The following is a 17,464-nucleotide window of genomic DNA, read 5'->3' as shown; positions in this document are numbered from 1 at the left end:
TAATTATAGGTGTAGACATCTACAAGTAGTTATTTATTTATTTACTTTAGAGTTAATATTGCAGTAATTATAGGTGTTAAGAGTTAATGTTGGGTAGCACTACGATGCACTTGATTGAGTAGGAGTTTTACCCTCTTTCCCCTCTCTCGCTTTGATTAATAAAAAAAAAAAAAATTGAGTAGGAGTTTATCTCCAATGATTACAGGAGTTTTACTTGAAAAGGACAAGTGGAATCACTCGAATAATGGAAAGCAACAAAAAAACAACACTTGAAAATTTTTATTTATCTCAAAAGAATGACCCTGGTTGTAAACAAAAAAATAAAATAAAAATCTCATTGCCCAACCCGTCAAACAAGTTGGCCATGGTAATGAGTATCATAAATAAACTCAAGACTTGTCTTTAAGAGGTAACTCAATCAGTTGGGATAACGTTTAATAAAGCGGAGGACACTAGTTCGAATCTCCCCCTTATTATGTTGACATGTCAAAAAAAAGAGAAAAACCTAAGACTAAGAGAGCCTTGAGTGCAATTAATATAAAAGGCCTACTTATTATAAATGCTAAAAAACCTAGAAGTCTCAACAATCTAGAAACAAGAGCATTCCATTCCTTGTATTTTTAGGGACATTTTTGTCTTAAAAAATACAAAAATGTCCCTCAAATACAACTAAATGAACCGAAGATGATGCTAATTTAACAATCACAACCCCATCGAGTAGCAATTAAACAATAAATTTAATATAAAAGAGTGTCACAATTCTAAAAGAAGATAAGAGTCTAATTTTTTTTTTAAAAAAAATATATTTTCACTATAAGAAAAGCTATACTGAATTAAGCATTTAAAGACTCTCCACCGGCCCTCAGCCGGCACCACTCCGACAATCATTTTCTTATCTTGCAAATGACTTGTCGTCTAGTTCGGCTCTGCAAAAATATGCTTTTGCATATATTATTAAGGAAGTTTTATATTCTACACTCGGACTTTTGTTTAAAACAATGTATAAAAGATTTGGTATATGTTCTACTAACAGTTTAAGGGCCATATTAAAATATGTTATGTCAAGAGATTCTTGAATTGATTCCAACTCCAAAACTTGACCTTGCTAACATTGGATAAGAAATGTAGAAAAATAAATTAATAAACGAAGTATTCATTAAAATAATAATAATAATAATAATAATAATTAAAAAGAAAAAGAAAAAGAAAAGAATAATAATAATTAAAAAAAAAAAAAAGAAAGAAGAAAGAGGTAGTTGTGTATTGTGTGTTGGTGGCTATGGCCTGTGAGATGCCCAAAGGGCAAAGGCTACCCTACGGTATGAGGGATGATAGAGAGAACACCGGCGTGATGCATGCTCGTGTTTTTTAATATTAAAATAATTTAATATTATAATTAAAAAAAATTATGAAAAAACATAGGCGTGCATCACGCCCGTGTTCTCTCTATCATTACTCCGGTATGAGGTATCGATTCTCCTGTTGGGGTGAAGATAAATAGCACGAGCATACCGGCAAAAATTATTTTTTATTTTTTTTATTAAAATATTAAAAAAAAATTTCTTCTGGCGTTCAGAGGCACGCGCGTGCTCTGAATCACGGCTCCTCCTGTTGAGTTTGAGGAGCATCTCAAGTCTCAAGTCCACATGGCAACTGAAGAAAGGAAGGGCTAACATCGTTCTGTTCCAAAAGGCGTTTACAAAGTTGAGACAATTCCTGTAAAAACTGCTCCTCCCCCTCCTCCTCGCTTTCTCCGCTACTCTCTCTCTCTCTTAGGCACACGCGCAAACAGTTATCGAACATTGCTTGCTGACTGCTCCTCACCTTTCTTTCTTCAATTTCGCGGCCAATCCAATGCTAAATCCGCTTCCCACATACCCTTTATTCGAATCTTCCTCGCCGACCCATCAATTTTAACGCCTTGCCCGAGCTCAATAATAGTGACACACTGACTAAAGCAGTTATCATCACGATTAAGTGCTTCTTCTTTTTTGGTTCAAGCAATTTTTTTTTTGTTTCTTTGCTTTTGAGAGATCGAGATTGATACGCTAGCTGCTGTGTTTGCCTGATGGCTCTTCATTCAAGTGCTTTCTGCTTCAGCAGTGTGGCCTTGGGCCATCGTAATTCAGCGAGATTTTACACTCAACGGACTGGCCGACCGGCAGGTTTTTCTTGCCAGCCACTTCCTTCGGTTGCTCGGTTGAGCTTGCAAGGTACGGTTCCTGTTCAGTTTTTGTCATTTTACATTTATTCTTTCTATAGAGCTGATGGGGTACTTTGGTTCACTATTTTTATTTTTTTTAAAAAAAGTTTTTTTGGGTCTATGAATTCATGGGCGCTCTTGATATTATTGCCTGTATAAGAACTACAATGTGAGAGTGAAGGACAATACTTTAATATAGGGAAAAAAAAAAAAAAAAAAAATTGACATAGGAGAAGATATAGGGGCTGGAAATTTTAACTTAGTGATGGTTCTCATTGCCCCCTTTATTTTCGGAGATGAGTTCGGGATCTGTTTGTTTAACTGAGGGGCGGTCAAATTCATTGAATTCTTAAATGCGATGATCTTAATTCTTAAGTGAAAGCAGATCGACATGTGGCTTGGAGAGTATCTGACAATTAAAATGTAAAGCATAAATTTAGTGCAATTATGTATTGGAAAAAGGAAACAGAGAAGCATATACTTGAACTATAGATGAATAATGTTAGATAGAAATTTTTAAAGGGTGAAAACTTTGAAAGTTTACAATTTTATGAGGATGTCTCTGAAGCATACAATTCTGCTTATTGGCAAAAGAAAGAAAATTTGCATTAGATCATTCTGAAACAGAGAACAAGATGAGTTTCAGGAGAGAAGATAAGGTGATTTTTTTTTGTAAGTCATTGTGAGCCTAATGGTCTGCAGGGTGGTGGCCGTTACCCAACTCAATACATAGGAAAATGCTTGGGGTACTACAGATTTTACTACATCCCCTTGAAAATGCTTGGGGTACTACAGATTTTACTACACCCCCTTACAAACTGAAGTTACAGTCCACATGGTATATATCATGTTACCCACACAACCCTAACCCTCTCTTCTACGTCAGCTGTGCCACCCCAAGGGCTTTTGTGCTGAGTATGGAGTGGTCGAAACCACTCTCAATGGCTCATGGGGGCTGGTCACCTACCCATGGGAGTGGTTGGGGTGGGCCGATCACCCTTTCATAGGGTAAAATGGAGGGGTGGTGCAGCTATAATATATATATATTCAAAATAAAAACTTGTGAAGTTACCAAAAGAAATGCTGAAAAATATTTTCAATATTTTAGAAAAGTTCAATGAGTTGGACAAATATAATTTTGGGGTCCTCATAAGGTTTCAACCGTGTACTGATGCATACTGCTGGTGGTAGATGCTGTCTCTTCAACTGTTCTTGCGTCTTTTCTCTGCACCTGTTTCTTATTTAGTTGTGATGTAATACCAAGTTGTTAAGGATTTCCTGTAGGAAATACAAGAAGAAAGAAAAGGAGAAATGCCCTTTCTCTCGTACTGCGTTTCCTTAGGCCTTAGGTAGTTTGTATAAGTGATTCAAAATTACAAACATGCCCTTATAATATTAGTATTAATTCACGCAATAGTTATGAGAGCTTTTAGGATAACATCAGACATTTAATATCCAACTCAGATGTAATTTTTTGATAGGAGTAATTAATTTTACATTTGGTAAACAATTTTCATTCTAAGTTGTGAGTTGTATATACCACACATTTCATTGTTTAAATTTGCATCTTTTATTTGGGGAGCTGCAACTAGGACAGGCTGCCCATATGCTATTAAATTTGAAGTATATGTACTCAATGAGTGAACTTTAGGTATGATTAGAATCAGAAGTCTCTTTTCTTACTCCACTGGACAGGGCACGTAGAGCTATAATTTACATAGAAGGAATTAGCCCTGCCCCATCCTTGGTGAAGGCAGGATTTCACCTTAGGGATCTGATATGACAACCAAAGACTTTCCACAACTAAGCTACCTGCCAACTTCAAATCACAATTGTTATTACCAGACTGTTTTAATGACCTAGTTACTTTTATTTTTCTTTAAATACAGCTAAAAGTTTTTGTTATCAATTTTCATGTATTTTAGGAAAAGCATTTTCTGGTGATGGAGTACCTGAAACAAAGGAATCCCCCCTAGTTGTTTGTTTTGGGGAAATGCTGATTGATTTTGTCCCTACTGTTAACGGGATTTCATTGGCTGAAGCACCTGCATTTAAAAAAGCTCCAGGAGGTGCACCTGCCAATGTTGCTGTTGGCATAGCTCGTCTTGGTGGCTCATCAGCTTTTATAGGGAAGGTATAGTTCTTAATAATGTGTCCAAATCTTCTTCATTTTCATGGTTTGTAAGGCATGAGAGAGCAGCAATAATAAATAATGTTTGAGTTTTAACGAAGCCACTTTTACTTTAGGTTGATTTACCCCTACCCCGATCCCTTTTATCAGTCTTTGTGTGTTTCTGTGTCTAAATGTGGTAGTTTAGAGGAAGTCCTCTGTCTGAGGCTGGAGTTGTTTACCCTTCCTAAAATAATTACTGGCCTGTGACTGTTTCTGAATATCTCGGTCTGCATTCTAATGACTCAGTAGTATTGTACTTGTGAGAGATCTAGAGACCAAATTTCAAGCGCACGTGAGTTTTGTTTTTGGGTTGTGTAACGGTTTGACCTGGAACGAACAGATGCTTCTAATTAACCACAATAATGTAGCCCCCGAGTGTCTTGCCCCTCATTAGAGCGAGATTTTTGGAAACTGGCCATGGGTTAATGAGTTAAATCAAATTTAACAAAACACTAGGGAACTGCCCAATTTGGCGATCATGAAATATCTTTCTCCTCAGTCAAGTGACATGGTGGGAAACTGGACCGGCAATACCCATATACCCTGAAATTCCATGGTGAGATTTGTTATCACCTTCAATCTAGTCAGTTTTTGTGTCTTCAATCCATATTTCAAAAATTCACAAATTTGGAATTATATAATTATACGTTGGAATGATATGTCAAGATCTGTCTCTTATGTACTTTCAAGAACGATTATTCGAAGAAAGAATCTACTTATTATCTATATTCTCTCATATATTTAATTCTATTCTCAATGCGAACAGGTTGGTGAAGATGAATTTGGCTACATGCTTGCTGATATATTAAAGGAGAATAATGTGAACAATGAAGGGATGCGTTTTGATCCTGGTGCACGAACTGCTTTAGCATTTGTTACTCTAAGGAGCGATGGGGAGCGTGAGTTCATGTTTTACCGTAACCCTAGTGCTGATATGTTGCTTCAAGAGGCTGAACTTGATTTCGACTTAATTAGGAAGGTGAGTGAGAGTTGCTATTATATCAAAATTAATATCAGGTAAAACCATAAATTTAATAATAGAGAGAAATAACATAATTTATATCTTATAAAGGAAACAGTTATGGAACAGGTATTTAATATAGTAAGTTATTTGATTCAAGCATCCTATTGGTTATACTTAAACTAACTTAGTTCAATTACCCATAAGTGATAACATCCGACAAGGAGCCTCCAATTTTAAAACTTTTATTATGTCAGTTCCACCAACATGTATATTTTCAGACACCCTTTTGGTAACTAGCACCAGGATCAACGTTTATTTCAATTTGAGATCACTATATCAGGGACATCTTTTCTATGCTCAAAATTGACACTCATTTTCATATTTATGTCCTTGTTATCCTCATTCTCTCCCCAGAGTTTGCAAATTGAATTTTATGTGACTCATTGAGTTTCGAGAAATATTATTGATGCATCTTTTTTTTTTGTATCCCTATCCTGTGGCAGGCAAAAATCTTCCATTATGGTTCTATTAGCCTCATCACTGAACCATGCAAATCAACCCACATTGCTGCAGCAAAAGCTGCAAAGGATGCTGGCGTGGTACTATCTTATGATCCCAACCTGAGGCTTCCATTGTGGCCTTCTGCCGAAAGTGCTAGAGAAGGAATTTTTAGCATATGGGAAACTGCAGATATTATCAAGGTTGTCACCCTTAGGGGCTCACATTAATTTTTCTTGTCCCTTTTCTAGAAAATGTAGGTACAAGGCAATGCAAAAATTAAAATCTCTTATTATTTCCATGAATCCAGATAAGCGAAGAAGAGATTTCCTTTCTAACAAAAGGGGAGGATCCATATGACGACGCTGTTGTTCGACAATTATTTCATCCAAATCTTAAATTACTCCTTGTCACTGACGGCCCAGATGGTTGCAGGTACTACACCAAGGTAAGCTCCCCAAATATGATCTTTTTTATTTTTTTATTTTTTCCAACTCATGGACCTCTCTCTCTCTGCATGTACACGAATCTAGTAAATATTATTAATCTACTTGTTACTGCTTCACCTTTTCCTCTCTTAGAAGTGTCAATGTTCATTGAAGTATTAATCAAAGAGAAAGAATTCATTAAATCATCATATTGGAGGATATGGTAAAATGAAAAAATAAAAATAAATTCCTTTTCTGAGCAAGATACTTATTTCCAGAGATGAATAGATAATGCCTTATTGTTCTAGACCAATAAGGCATTGATGAAGAAGGGCCTGGTTCTAATCGGTTAAAGGATCCAGTTTAATTCATTCCTCAAAGAAAAAAATACAAGTGCCATGAATCAATATATTAGTCTTCTAACATGCAAATTACATGTTTGAAGTTCTCTGTATTGTTGGGCGGAAGTCTTACAATTACATGGTGTTTTATATTTTTGCAGGATTTCGGCGGGAGAGTCAAGGGCTTGAAGGTGGATGCTGTGGACACCACTGGTGCTGGGGATGCTTTTGTTGCTGGAATATTATCACAACTAGCTGTTGATCTCTCCTTGCTTCAGGTACTGCTTTTCAGATACAGATAGCTAATAATGCTTCTTTAAAGTCGATACTTCATTATGCCCTATATCTTTTTAGTTACAAACTGGTTTATTTATATTTATTGAATAATCCTTTCCGCTGCCTTTGTTATCATATGAGTATAATGAGTTTTGGGTATGTCATCATAATGCATCACACAACCATAATTGAAGAAGAACATGGCCTACGTGGGAAAGGCGGTTGTTGGTGTCACAACCCAAGATTCTAGTAGGTTTAGTCTCAAGTTGTGACTGGTCCCTTTATTCTAATGATCTCATAAGCAATTTTTGATATAAATTTGTTTCCAAAGGCATATGCAGAGCATAACTAAATAAGTTTTAAAAAGAGTTATGTTATCATTTTAACATGATAAAGTGCTTCAGCAAAAGTATGGTCCATTTACATACATTCTGACCCAAAGATGATAACCGAAGTTTATAATAAATCATTGTCAGTTTCACATCATATTACACCTTTAAAAGATACAAAAACAAGGTGTCTCCTTGCTTAATGTGCAGTCTCTAGTTTACACAATTCAGTGAGTTCACCGTATTCCCGCCAAATACGGTGCACAAAACAGCAACAAAAGCAGCCACTTAGATCATAGCCACCTAAGATTTTCAGCAGTTCAACCAATGGTGTTCTGCCAGACCAGGCTCTGTTTATTGATACCACTGTTATTGTCCACCCATCCAGATCCCAATGGTGAAATTGAAAGAAAACAGACATTGTGTAGGTTTTCTACACGCTAGCCTAGGAAATGGTAGCCTCTGCAAAAATGTTCCTTTTTAGATGGCTACCCTTATTTGAAAGCATGCCTGGGTATCCAACTGCCCTCTGATTTTGCAGGAAATCAGCTGCTGGATCTGATATACTATCAATTCCAATAAAGCAGCATTAGGCTCAAAATCATCTCACACAGCATTGCTCAGCTGCAAAAAATCCTCTGAAAATTCAATACGCACCCAATCATTTCCGTTAAATAACAAGCCCAACTATTCCATGGTTGCATAATATTCACCATATACCTTATATCATGAAAAACTCCTGCATTACAATAAAATTCTCGCATTATTTGTATACATATATATAATATTTGATTCCCTAATTTGTCACTTTGGCCAGTAGTCTTGTTTAATTTACATATTTAGGTTCTCTTCTTTCACAACAATATATTGTCTCTGCCACCTTAAAAAGTTGGTGATGTATCTGGTTTTAAATTGTAGAAAGAGGATTTACTGAGAGAGGCTCTCAAGTTTGCTAATGCTTGTGGTGCATTGACTGTGACGGAGAGAGGTGCAATTCCGGCTTTGCCAACTAGAGATGCTGTGCTGAATGCCATCTTTCAGTCTGTAACATAGATTTACATTCCAATTTTGTTTTTACGCAAGTACATTGTTGTTTCCTGTCTACTTGTTCAAACATGATGGTGATAGTGCTGAATAAACAAAATTTTGGAAGAAATAATTTAAACACATCCCAGTTCGTATTCCTAACATCTGAAATTATTTCAATCCAGCAGATTCATCTTGCCCTTGTATAAGATCATTTTATGAACATTTGCGCTGAGAAATGCCAGCAATATGGTCTGTACTTTTGTGGTGTCCGAACACACATTCATCTTGCTGTTTACATTTTTTTTTTTTTTTTTTAATTTTTTTATAGGTAATTATTGTATATATCAAAAAGTGCAAGCGCCTGTACACAAGTGTAAACCCACAAAAAGTCCCAAAAACCCAACATAAACCCAAAAAACAACCCTGGCACCTACAACCCAGGACCACCCCTATGCTCAGAAGAGCTCCCCAAAATCACCCAAAAAACAACCCTTAAAACCTGCCCAGGCACTACATCGTAATAGTCTTGCCCTTAGTCCCTGGCCACGCGATCGTTATACTAAGATCCTCTTTCACCTCATTTAACCACGCTACCTTTCGATCCTCCTCCTCCTCCTCCTCATCACCCTCCAACAGCCCCTCCTCGCGTGCTACCTTATTTTCCCAACGAAAATCCTCTTCCATGTTCTGCAAGAGCACCAAACGATCTTCGTCCTTCAACTCTTCACTGTCCTCAACCTTTTCCTTCATCCACTCAATCTGCCATATTTGGGATTTGGTCAGACCGTAATCCACAGGAATGGTGTCAGAGGAGCACGGCCCCGTTGTACTATTATACAACTTAACTTCGACCGCATCACCTTCAGAACCCACAGAGACCACCGGCAACTCAATATTAGGAACCACCGCCAACCCAGGAATCACCATCACCGACGATCCAGAATCCACCGGCAACTCCTCGTTGGACCGAGCAGAAGAAGCAGTTTTCGTTCCCAAAAAACCTTGCCGAAGCAAGCTGCCCCCGCTTTCTGACCCTTTGCAGCGATGCAGACCCAGGAAGAACCTCAGAAAATGAAGGGAACGCCAGAGAAGACACCGGCGTTGCAGACCTAGAACCCACCGGAGAGACAGAGAGGTGTTCCAGCGCGGTGGTCAAGACTAGGACCAAGCGGAGACCAGTGCCAAAGTCCGGACCCGAACTTGAAAGCTTACTCATCACAGAAACGGGCTCCAAAACGTCAACCCAAGCTGATTTCGAACCAATGCCCATATATGAAACCAGATCCAAACCCGGATCCGAACAGATACCTAGATCCGGAACAGAACCAGGCTCCAAATTGTGACCCGAACCTGCTTCATGGACTGACCCGGTATCTCGACAAAAGGCAGTAAAAGCAAGGCCCAAAATACCAACCCTTTTCCTCCTACGTTTGGGCTTCGAAGCTAACCCAGCTAGGAGCCGGTCCAACTCAGATTGAACTTGCCCTAGAAGCCTCTTCAACCCATAATTGCCGACTTGATGAACTTAGTTTTGCAAGTTGTTTAATGACCTTTGAGGTAATCACTTACTGCGTTCAACCTGAGAAATTCCAGGAATTCAGCTTGGTAAGATGAGGTCGTTTTGGGTGGAAAACAGAACTGAAATATAGGAATACATTCCTAAGGACTTGTCCGTGGATAGAGGCATCTTAGCCTTTTCATTTATCTAATGCATAAATTAAACAAAAAGTAGACAGTAGATACTGGAGAGCCCTTAGCCTCTGCTTTTGCCAAGCAATAACTGCACAGTTGCCCTCTTGGTAGGTATGTTCCAGAGTCATCGTCGGTATGGCTTGCACTAAGGAGTACTGCAACCATGAGTGAGTATGCTCTTCGGGAAGAAATGGTGGCACAGATCTACGCATGCATTTGACCATTGAGTAATCATATCATAGGACCACTGGCTCAAATAACCTCCCTAGCTATTTGAGGTGTTTAGAAAGTATTGTTGTGTTTAAATAAATTCTAAAGGAATAAAACATTGACACTGATGGCAATGGCAAAATCTCTGCGGCAGAGTTTGGAGATGCGTTGAAAACGCTTGGCTCCGATGATGACGGCTTCATTTCATTTTGTTTAAAGGTATAACATGTGTGGGTTTTCCAAGTAGTAAGAATTATACAAGTTTACTGTAAAATGAGGTTCATGGGAAATCTGAACTTGAAACGATCTATTACACTTCTTCCCTCTGAGAACAGGGACAGGTAAAATGGAAGATATGTACACACCAATCGTTCATTAGACTCCTTTCCTACTTACAAATTCAACACTCTTCCAATTCTAATTTCTAGCACTCTCTTCAGGCAAGCAAACGTTAAAAATAATGGGAAAATTCCAGAAATTAAGTTCAAAGTATAATGCCTCATCGACAGAAAAAGTGATCGTCATCCTCAAACTCAGAAACTCCTAGCATTGCCAATTCTAAGTGACTCCTCATCTCACTATTTGTTTGCTGTAATTGGGGGTAACAATCAATGACGCATCCATTTCCAAGAAAACCAGGCTTCTTCCTTTTAGAGAAAACAGGTGATTCTTCACCTCTCAATATTGCAATAATCTCTTCAATGCTTGGCCTCCGAGATTCTTCATTGGTTATGCAGGGAGCTGCAGCTTCAATCATCCGTGCTATTTGATTTGAATTTCTCAAGGTGCATTTGAGCTGTGGATCAAGCAGCTCTTCAATGGCTCCTTTCCCTTTCTGCAAGAGGGGTTTTGCCTGTAAAAGAATGTCAAGTTCATCATTACAAAATTTCGCCTTTCACAAACTATATCAAGCAGAGACATATTACTAAGCATTTGAATGCCCATCCTACCAAAAAAAGAATAGTACAACGAATGTTTCAGTTGTGTCAGATTAAATATTGACATTCATGCTTAATTTTAACATCACCAATGCAAATATAGCCAGCCTATATCGTTGAAAGCAGAATCCCGTAAAGAAATGAAGGAAGGTACTCTCCACCATTTTTGAGAATTGCAGGTTATGAACAAAAAACTGAAAGATGCAAAACTGGTAAAGGGTTCTAGTATAGTTTCCCAATAAAAAATTTAGTACATGGGAAACTCCTAAATGAGAAAACTACATTGTTTGTCTTATGTTATAAGTTCTGTGAGGAATGAAAGCTGTGTAGTTTACAGTGATATGTTCAATATGATGCCTAGTCTAAGAGGAATCTGTATGGAATTATTCATGGAGAAGCTAAGTGGTTTGAGGCTCCATAAGCTAAATTACGTAATTTTGGGTTATACCAATTAAAAACTATGTAAGAATCTATTCAAGTGCAGTTCAAACAAATTTTGGGCTACCGAATTATAAAACCACTCGTCTAAGAGAAGCCTTACAAATTTCTTATTAAATGAACCATCGCTGAAAACTAAAACCTAAACAAGGGGATTTGTTGGATTCTATAATACATAACAAATGTCATGAACTCAATTCAATCCAAGATGAAACTTTATTCATTTCTCTGTGGACTTAAAAGGTTAACGTTTTCTGCTTTGAAGGCAAAAACAATCTTATACACATGAGAATACTTATATACAATTTATATACCAAGGTCATATATGGTGTCCACCCATATATATCTACTCCCTTATAGACACACACAAATTAGAAGAAAAAACTGTTGAAACTATCAGTACAGAAAACCGATCAATGAATAGGATTTTCTAGTACTGTTTTGACACCATCGCTCAAAAATTCTTGGTTCACCTGATTTAATGGATTTATGTTTGGTCAATTGTCAAAAATTAGCTCTTAGGAAAACTTCATTTTTCCAACATGGGAAGCAAATGAGCTCAACTAATACAACCCAAAGTAAAGGAAATTAAGGCAACTTTTAAAGAAGCGGTACTTTTAACCTACCCATAGCACCAAGTTCTCTTCTCCCGGCGGCCTTCTTGCTTCTATTGGTTTCCGGCCAGTTATGAGTTCCAGTAAGACCACCCCAAAAGCATATACATCGGTTTTATCCGATACTTTCCCGTGCTGGAAATACTCGGGAGCCAAATAACTGTGCATATCGTTTCAAATTCAGTTAACGGAAGAAAAAAGCAAGTCTTTTATGTAACAATCAACAGAAAATATTTCCTTTCTTATGCTTTATCACTTAATAAGTTCCTTAGAGATCATACCCAAATGTTCCTTTGACAGTTTTGCAAAGGAAGGGAACTGAAGGTGCAGAAGTCCATGTGGCTAATCCAAAATCGCATAACTGTGAACACAGTCAACACATACTAATCCATCAGGACGACTTGTATATACAACAGACCAAGTTGAGCGTGAAACCGAAATGAAATTCAACAGAAAATACACCTCTACCTTCGGTGTCTTCTTTGAAGAAAGGAGAATGTTAGAAGGCTTGATGTCTCTATGAACAACACATCTCTCAGTTCCATTATGTAGATATGCTACCGCCTCTGCAATCCCTATGGCAACCTTATACCTCACAGACCATGGAAGTGAAGAACCTCCTTTTACACCCTTCTTCTTCCCTGCAAACGTGTATATCAAAAATAACTTCAACTTCATCACATGATCACCGATCACATCAAAATCAAATTCCCAATGAAAGACCAAAAGAACATACCATGCAAATGGCGCTCTAAGCTTCCACCAGATACATACTTGTACACCAAGAAAAGGCCCTCCTCTGGATCAATACAAAAACCCACAAGAGGAACAACATTTGGGTTGTGAAGAGAGCTAGCAATCATCAATTCTCTACAGAATGCCTTTGCAGACTCCTTGTCTTCCTTGTCCAACCGTTTAATCGCCACGGCCCTCCTCAAAAGCCCAACTCTCCCCCTAAAAACACAGCTCAGAGCCCCTCTTCCCAAAACTCTGCCTAAACATTACAACAAAATCAGTTACAATTCAATAGAAAGAAACCAAATTTGATTCAACCAAAAGAAACCCACTAAAGTACCTTTGGAGAAATTGCGGGTAGCAGAAAGAATTTCACCATAGCTGAATCTGATCAGAGTATTGGCCACTGGGGATATGCTCCTCTCTAATGACTCAATTCTGCGCCACTTAAGCGCTGTTGCTCGAGACTCGGTCATTCCACTATCCAAATTCACCATCAACACTGTAGCAGCAGTCGAAGGATTCATGTTCAGAGACTCGAGCTCAACCTGAGAGCAAAAACTGAACCTGAAAGATGAGTGAACCGATTGTGGGTCAGCACTAGTCAACTCTGCGCCACACCCACCAGACTCTGCCAGCAACCATGCCTTGTTGTGTTCCAAATTCTTGTTGTTAATGTCGTTATGTTGGTCAGCTTGGCTCTGCTTCTTGCTAGAGCTTCGCCTGAGACGAGGTGGGATAACACAGGCCAACCCAAGTTCCCAAATCATCTTTCTCAAAATGGTCTTTACTTTGAGGTCATTATAGTGACAGTATCGATTTGCAGGTAGAGAGGAAGAGTATGGAGCATCTGGGCTATTAGGTGGCTCCCTCGAGCTAGTGCAAGTGCCTCGGAGAAAACCCATTTTGAAGCAGATCTCAATGAGAGAGCACAGAAACCCAGAAACCAAAAGGAGAGAGAAAGACAGAAAAAGTAGAGAGAGAACCCAAAAGAACAAAAACAAAAAAAGAAAGTGAAAGCTGCTTTGCTTGCAGGGTGGGAGAGAATTTCTCTACAGCAAAAACAAAAAGCAGAGAAAGAGAGAGAGATGGGTATTTGGTGTGGGCTAGTATATAAAACGTGGAATTAGATTAGAGAAATGCTACATTATAGCAGGAGAAGGTGAAAGTATATGGATTATTGGCTTATGGCCCCCCCAAACAGATTTCAGATTTCTCCATATAATATTGTCGTTGGTTTATGGGTTTATGCAATTATTTTAAGGCGAGGGAGAGCGTGACTTGGTGCTCAGAGAGAGAAAGAGAGAAAGAGGCTCTTGATGTGAAGGACAAAGTTAAAGAGAGAGCGAGAGGTACAGAGAGCAAGATTCTTGTTCTCAGAGACAAAGTAGACGAGGGTCGAGGGTAATAGTAAAAACACAAGCAAGTGCAGCATTTGTGCATATTTTCGATGAGGATAGAATGTGATTGGTTGAGAAGTACCTTTCTTTTCTTTTGTTTCAATAGCATGTAATTTGTATATACCTTTTTAATATAAATAATAATAAAAATACCCAGTTTTCATATTTTTAAGAAACACATTTAAATTTTAGAGATTGAATTTAATATATATATTATGTCACTTTTAAAAATTGAGTTGGAAGAATTCCAACAACCCAATTTACAAGAAAATTTTGCCCTTGTGTGTTGACAACAGAAAAAGAGATGATGGTAAGAAGTAAGGGAAAAGGAGAAGCTTGCTTTTATGGGATTTGTATACAAATTGGATTATGAAATTGATTCCACTCAATCATCACCTAAATCAAGCCAAGGAGAGAGAGAGAGAGAGAGGGTTTTTTTTCTTATTGTTTTTTGGGTTGGGTAAAGGAGGAGAGGGCCTATCTGTTATGATGATGTGAAGAGGAAAAGAGGAAGCTTGTGGCTTTGTGAGTCTTTTAGGATTCTATTTGGAACAAAGATAGTTAATTAATATTTTTTTTAAAAAAAAAAATCATACTTAGATGACTCTTTATAGTTCGGTGACCAGCCAACAAAAATGAAAAAAATAAAATAAAAAAAGAGTAGCCAAAACCTTCCAACCCCTCAACAACCCTTTTGACAGCCCAGCTTAGCTAGGAATTGTCATGGAGCCCTGCCCTACTGAGCTTTGAAGTAGATTTCCTTTGATTTTTTGGGCTCTTTTGTTAATGATTTTTAAGGATTGTCTTAGCGAAAACATAAAAGCATTAACAAATAAATTAACACTTGGAACTACTTTCATTTTTATGTCACATCACAACTACAAAATAAAAAGACACCCTTTTAAAAAACCTTACCAAACAAGCCCCAGATTTCTTGACCAAATTAAAATTGGAATTTTGGTGTCCCCAGCTAAACGTATCAAATAATTCAATGCAGTTGTAAGATGCAAATCGCCCATACCTTTTTCTTTCTAGAATGACTGTGTGGTACCATCAGAGTAAGATATGTGAATGTTCTTGGCTAGATAGGTGACCCCATATTCCCTATTTCTAATTTATTTAATTACAATTAAAAAACCTATATTTAATCCTTCCAACTGTCATCTTTTTTATAATAACATTTCAATTTGTGAGATTTGACCCTTTCAAACTATTATTTCATTGCAATATGCACCTTTTGTTTGTAAAATGGACAAAAAATCACTCACACTAGTGTCATTCTTCATATGCAATTTTTTTTTTTTGGTTGAAATGTTTAAATTGACCTTTTATAACATTTTTCGATATATTTTATAGCATGAAAATGGGCGGAAAGTTGCCACATAACCTGCATGTGCAAATAAAGTGTTTAGATGACCACCATTAGCAGAGGAGAGGGGTGGTCATGCAGCCACGTCTATCAAATAAGAGTGGCCGCACATCCACCTATGTCCTGTTGGGTTGGTTGCTCGACCATTTTTTTCCATTAGGGGTTGTTGTGTGGCCGCCTCATTATTTTTTTAAAGTAATAAGTTAGGCTCTATCATAACAAAAATAATCTCTGAACTTTTTTTTTTTTTTTTTTTATGAAGTAACCACCAACCTAAACTTAATATTTTTTCCTTATCAAATCAAATAAAGGATCTATATGCTAATCGGTGGAGCATGCCAAATCGAGATAAAGCTTCCACAGGGGAAAATGTTTGAAGTACTATATATTTTACTATAATTCTCTTTTTTTTTTTTTCTTTTTTTGATGCGTTCACACAAGGAAAGGGAGAAGATGAATTTGAATTAATGACATCCGCTTCATGAGACGTAGCCTCCAACCGATTGAGCTATCCCTGAGAACTACTACAATTCTCTTACAAGCTCACATAACAGTATCTTAATGATTAAAAAAAAAAAATTAACAAATATATTTGATTATTTAATGGCCAATGAATGAGATGCAACATGAGTTTGCAATTGACATTAATATGTAACATAAGTTAGGAGCTTGAGCTCAAGCCAAGTTAGGCTAGCTACTTCCTAGCTTGAGTTAATTGCAACCATTATTAATAAACCAAAAGGGATTTGGTTCCCTAACTTATTTGTTTATGCATCTGATGTGGCTGGAGACCAAAATATTGGGTGATGAACTGAGTTATGGTACGGTTGGCCACTTTTAATTTAATAAATAAATGTAAGAGAATTGCATAATTATGAACAGCAACCTTGCCCGTGTGGTGCCTGTCGGTACTCTGTACCGTAATCGGTCCTACCAAGTTTCATGATGATCTTAAACCTTTCGCTTTCTATAAAATAAGCCCTTTTTTTTAAATGTACAAAATCAATATATATATATATATATATATATATATATATATATATATATATATCAACTGTGAAGTTCATTCCATTAGGCTTTTGCCAAAAAAAAAAAAAAAACAATAAAGATGAGTCATTTTCTTCGGAGAAATGCTACGGTTTTTCTTAATGTTATTCTGGTCTTACGTGAATATTATTTTCTGCTTTCTTCTAGGGACCGATGCTGTAAGTTTTTTCTAGTTTTTAGAAAACAATATCCACCTAAGAACATCATAATGAACCGTAGCATTTCTCTTTTCTTTGGGCATTTACATTATCATTATTATTATTATTATTATCTTGAATTATACTATATCATTATAAGAATGATAGTAAGAATTTTTTTTTTTTTTTTAAGTACTTATGCTGCAATAAGAATCTGTTTTTGTGTTTGGGAAACATTATGATGTTCATTAATCATTAACTCAATTTTAAAAATCGAAAGTTCCTTTTATAGGAATTTCGTTTGGTTTGTAGCGGTCGTCTTTAGGGCAGCAATGAAATTATAATTAGGATGCCATAATAAGTACTGTTTTTGTTCTCAGGAAACATTATCATGGCTCATTAATTTTATTTTGCAAATCTTTTCCGTTTATAGCAAGAATGCTATACTAAGACCACTTGTTTAAGGTTTTTGGAAAATCATAACTTTTTTGAAATTTATTTTGTTTAGGGTTAACCGTTCTTTGCCTCCTAAACTACTATCACATTTAGACTTAGCACCTCTAAGCCGTGATTCATTGCAACTTGTACTCTCGAACTATCATTTTGTTACGAGTAAGTTTCCTAATTAAATATGAGCATTATA

General features: G+C 37.0%; 2 protein-coding genes across 2 annotated transcripts; one reads left to right on the top strand and one right to left on the bottom strand.

Moving 5' to 3' along the window:
* Window positions 1–1,580: 1,580 nt before the first annotated feature.
* Window positions 1,581–8,381, top strand: LOC132182467 (putative fructokinase-6, chloroplastic). The gene is made up of 7 exons (XM_059595721.2): window positions 1,581–2,213; window positions 4,129–4,337; window positions 5,143–5,355; window positions 5,844–6,041; window positions 6,149–6,286; window positions 6,769–6,885; window positions 8,131–8,381. The coding sequence occupies exons 1-7, from the start codon at window positions 2,069–2,071 to the stop codon at window positions 8,263–8,265; spliced, it is 1,155 nt and encodes a 384-aa protein (XP_059451704.1). The 5' UTR covers window positions 1,581–2,068; the 3' UTR covers window positions 8,266–8,381.
* Window positions 8,382–10,422: 2,041 nt separating this feature from the next.
* LOC132182670 (putative serine/threonine-protein kinase PBL7) lies at window positions 10,423–14,219 on the bottom strand. Its single transcript, XM_059595977.2, has 6 exons — window positions 13,209–14,219; window positions 12,870–13,127; window positions 12,602–12,774; window positions 12,415–12,494; window positions 12,146–12,293; window positions 10,423–10,996 (listed from the first exon to the last, which is right to left on the bottom strand). The coding sequence occupies exons 1-6, from the start codon at window positions 13,771–13,773 to the stop codon at window positions 10,643–10,645; spliced, it is 1,578 nt and encodes a 525-aa protein (XP_059451960.1). The 5' UTR covers window positions 13,774–14,219; the 3' UTR covers window positions 10,423–10,642.
* Between the last annotated feature and the right edge of the window lie 3,245 nt (window positions 14,220–17,464).

Source organism: Corylus avellana, chromosome 5 (genome assembly GCF_965113065.1).
Source record: "Corylus avellana chromosome 5, dhCorAvel1.hap1.2, whole genome shotgun sequence".
Lineage (NCBI taxonomy): Eukaryota > Viridiplantae > Streptophyta > Magnoliopsida > Fagales > Betulaceae > Corylus > Corylus avellana.
This window is presented reverse-complemented; position numbering and strand designations above follow the sequence as displayed.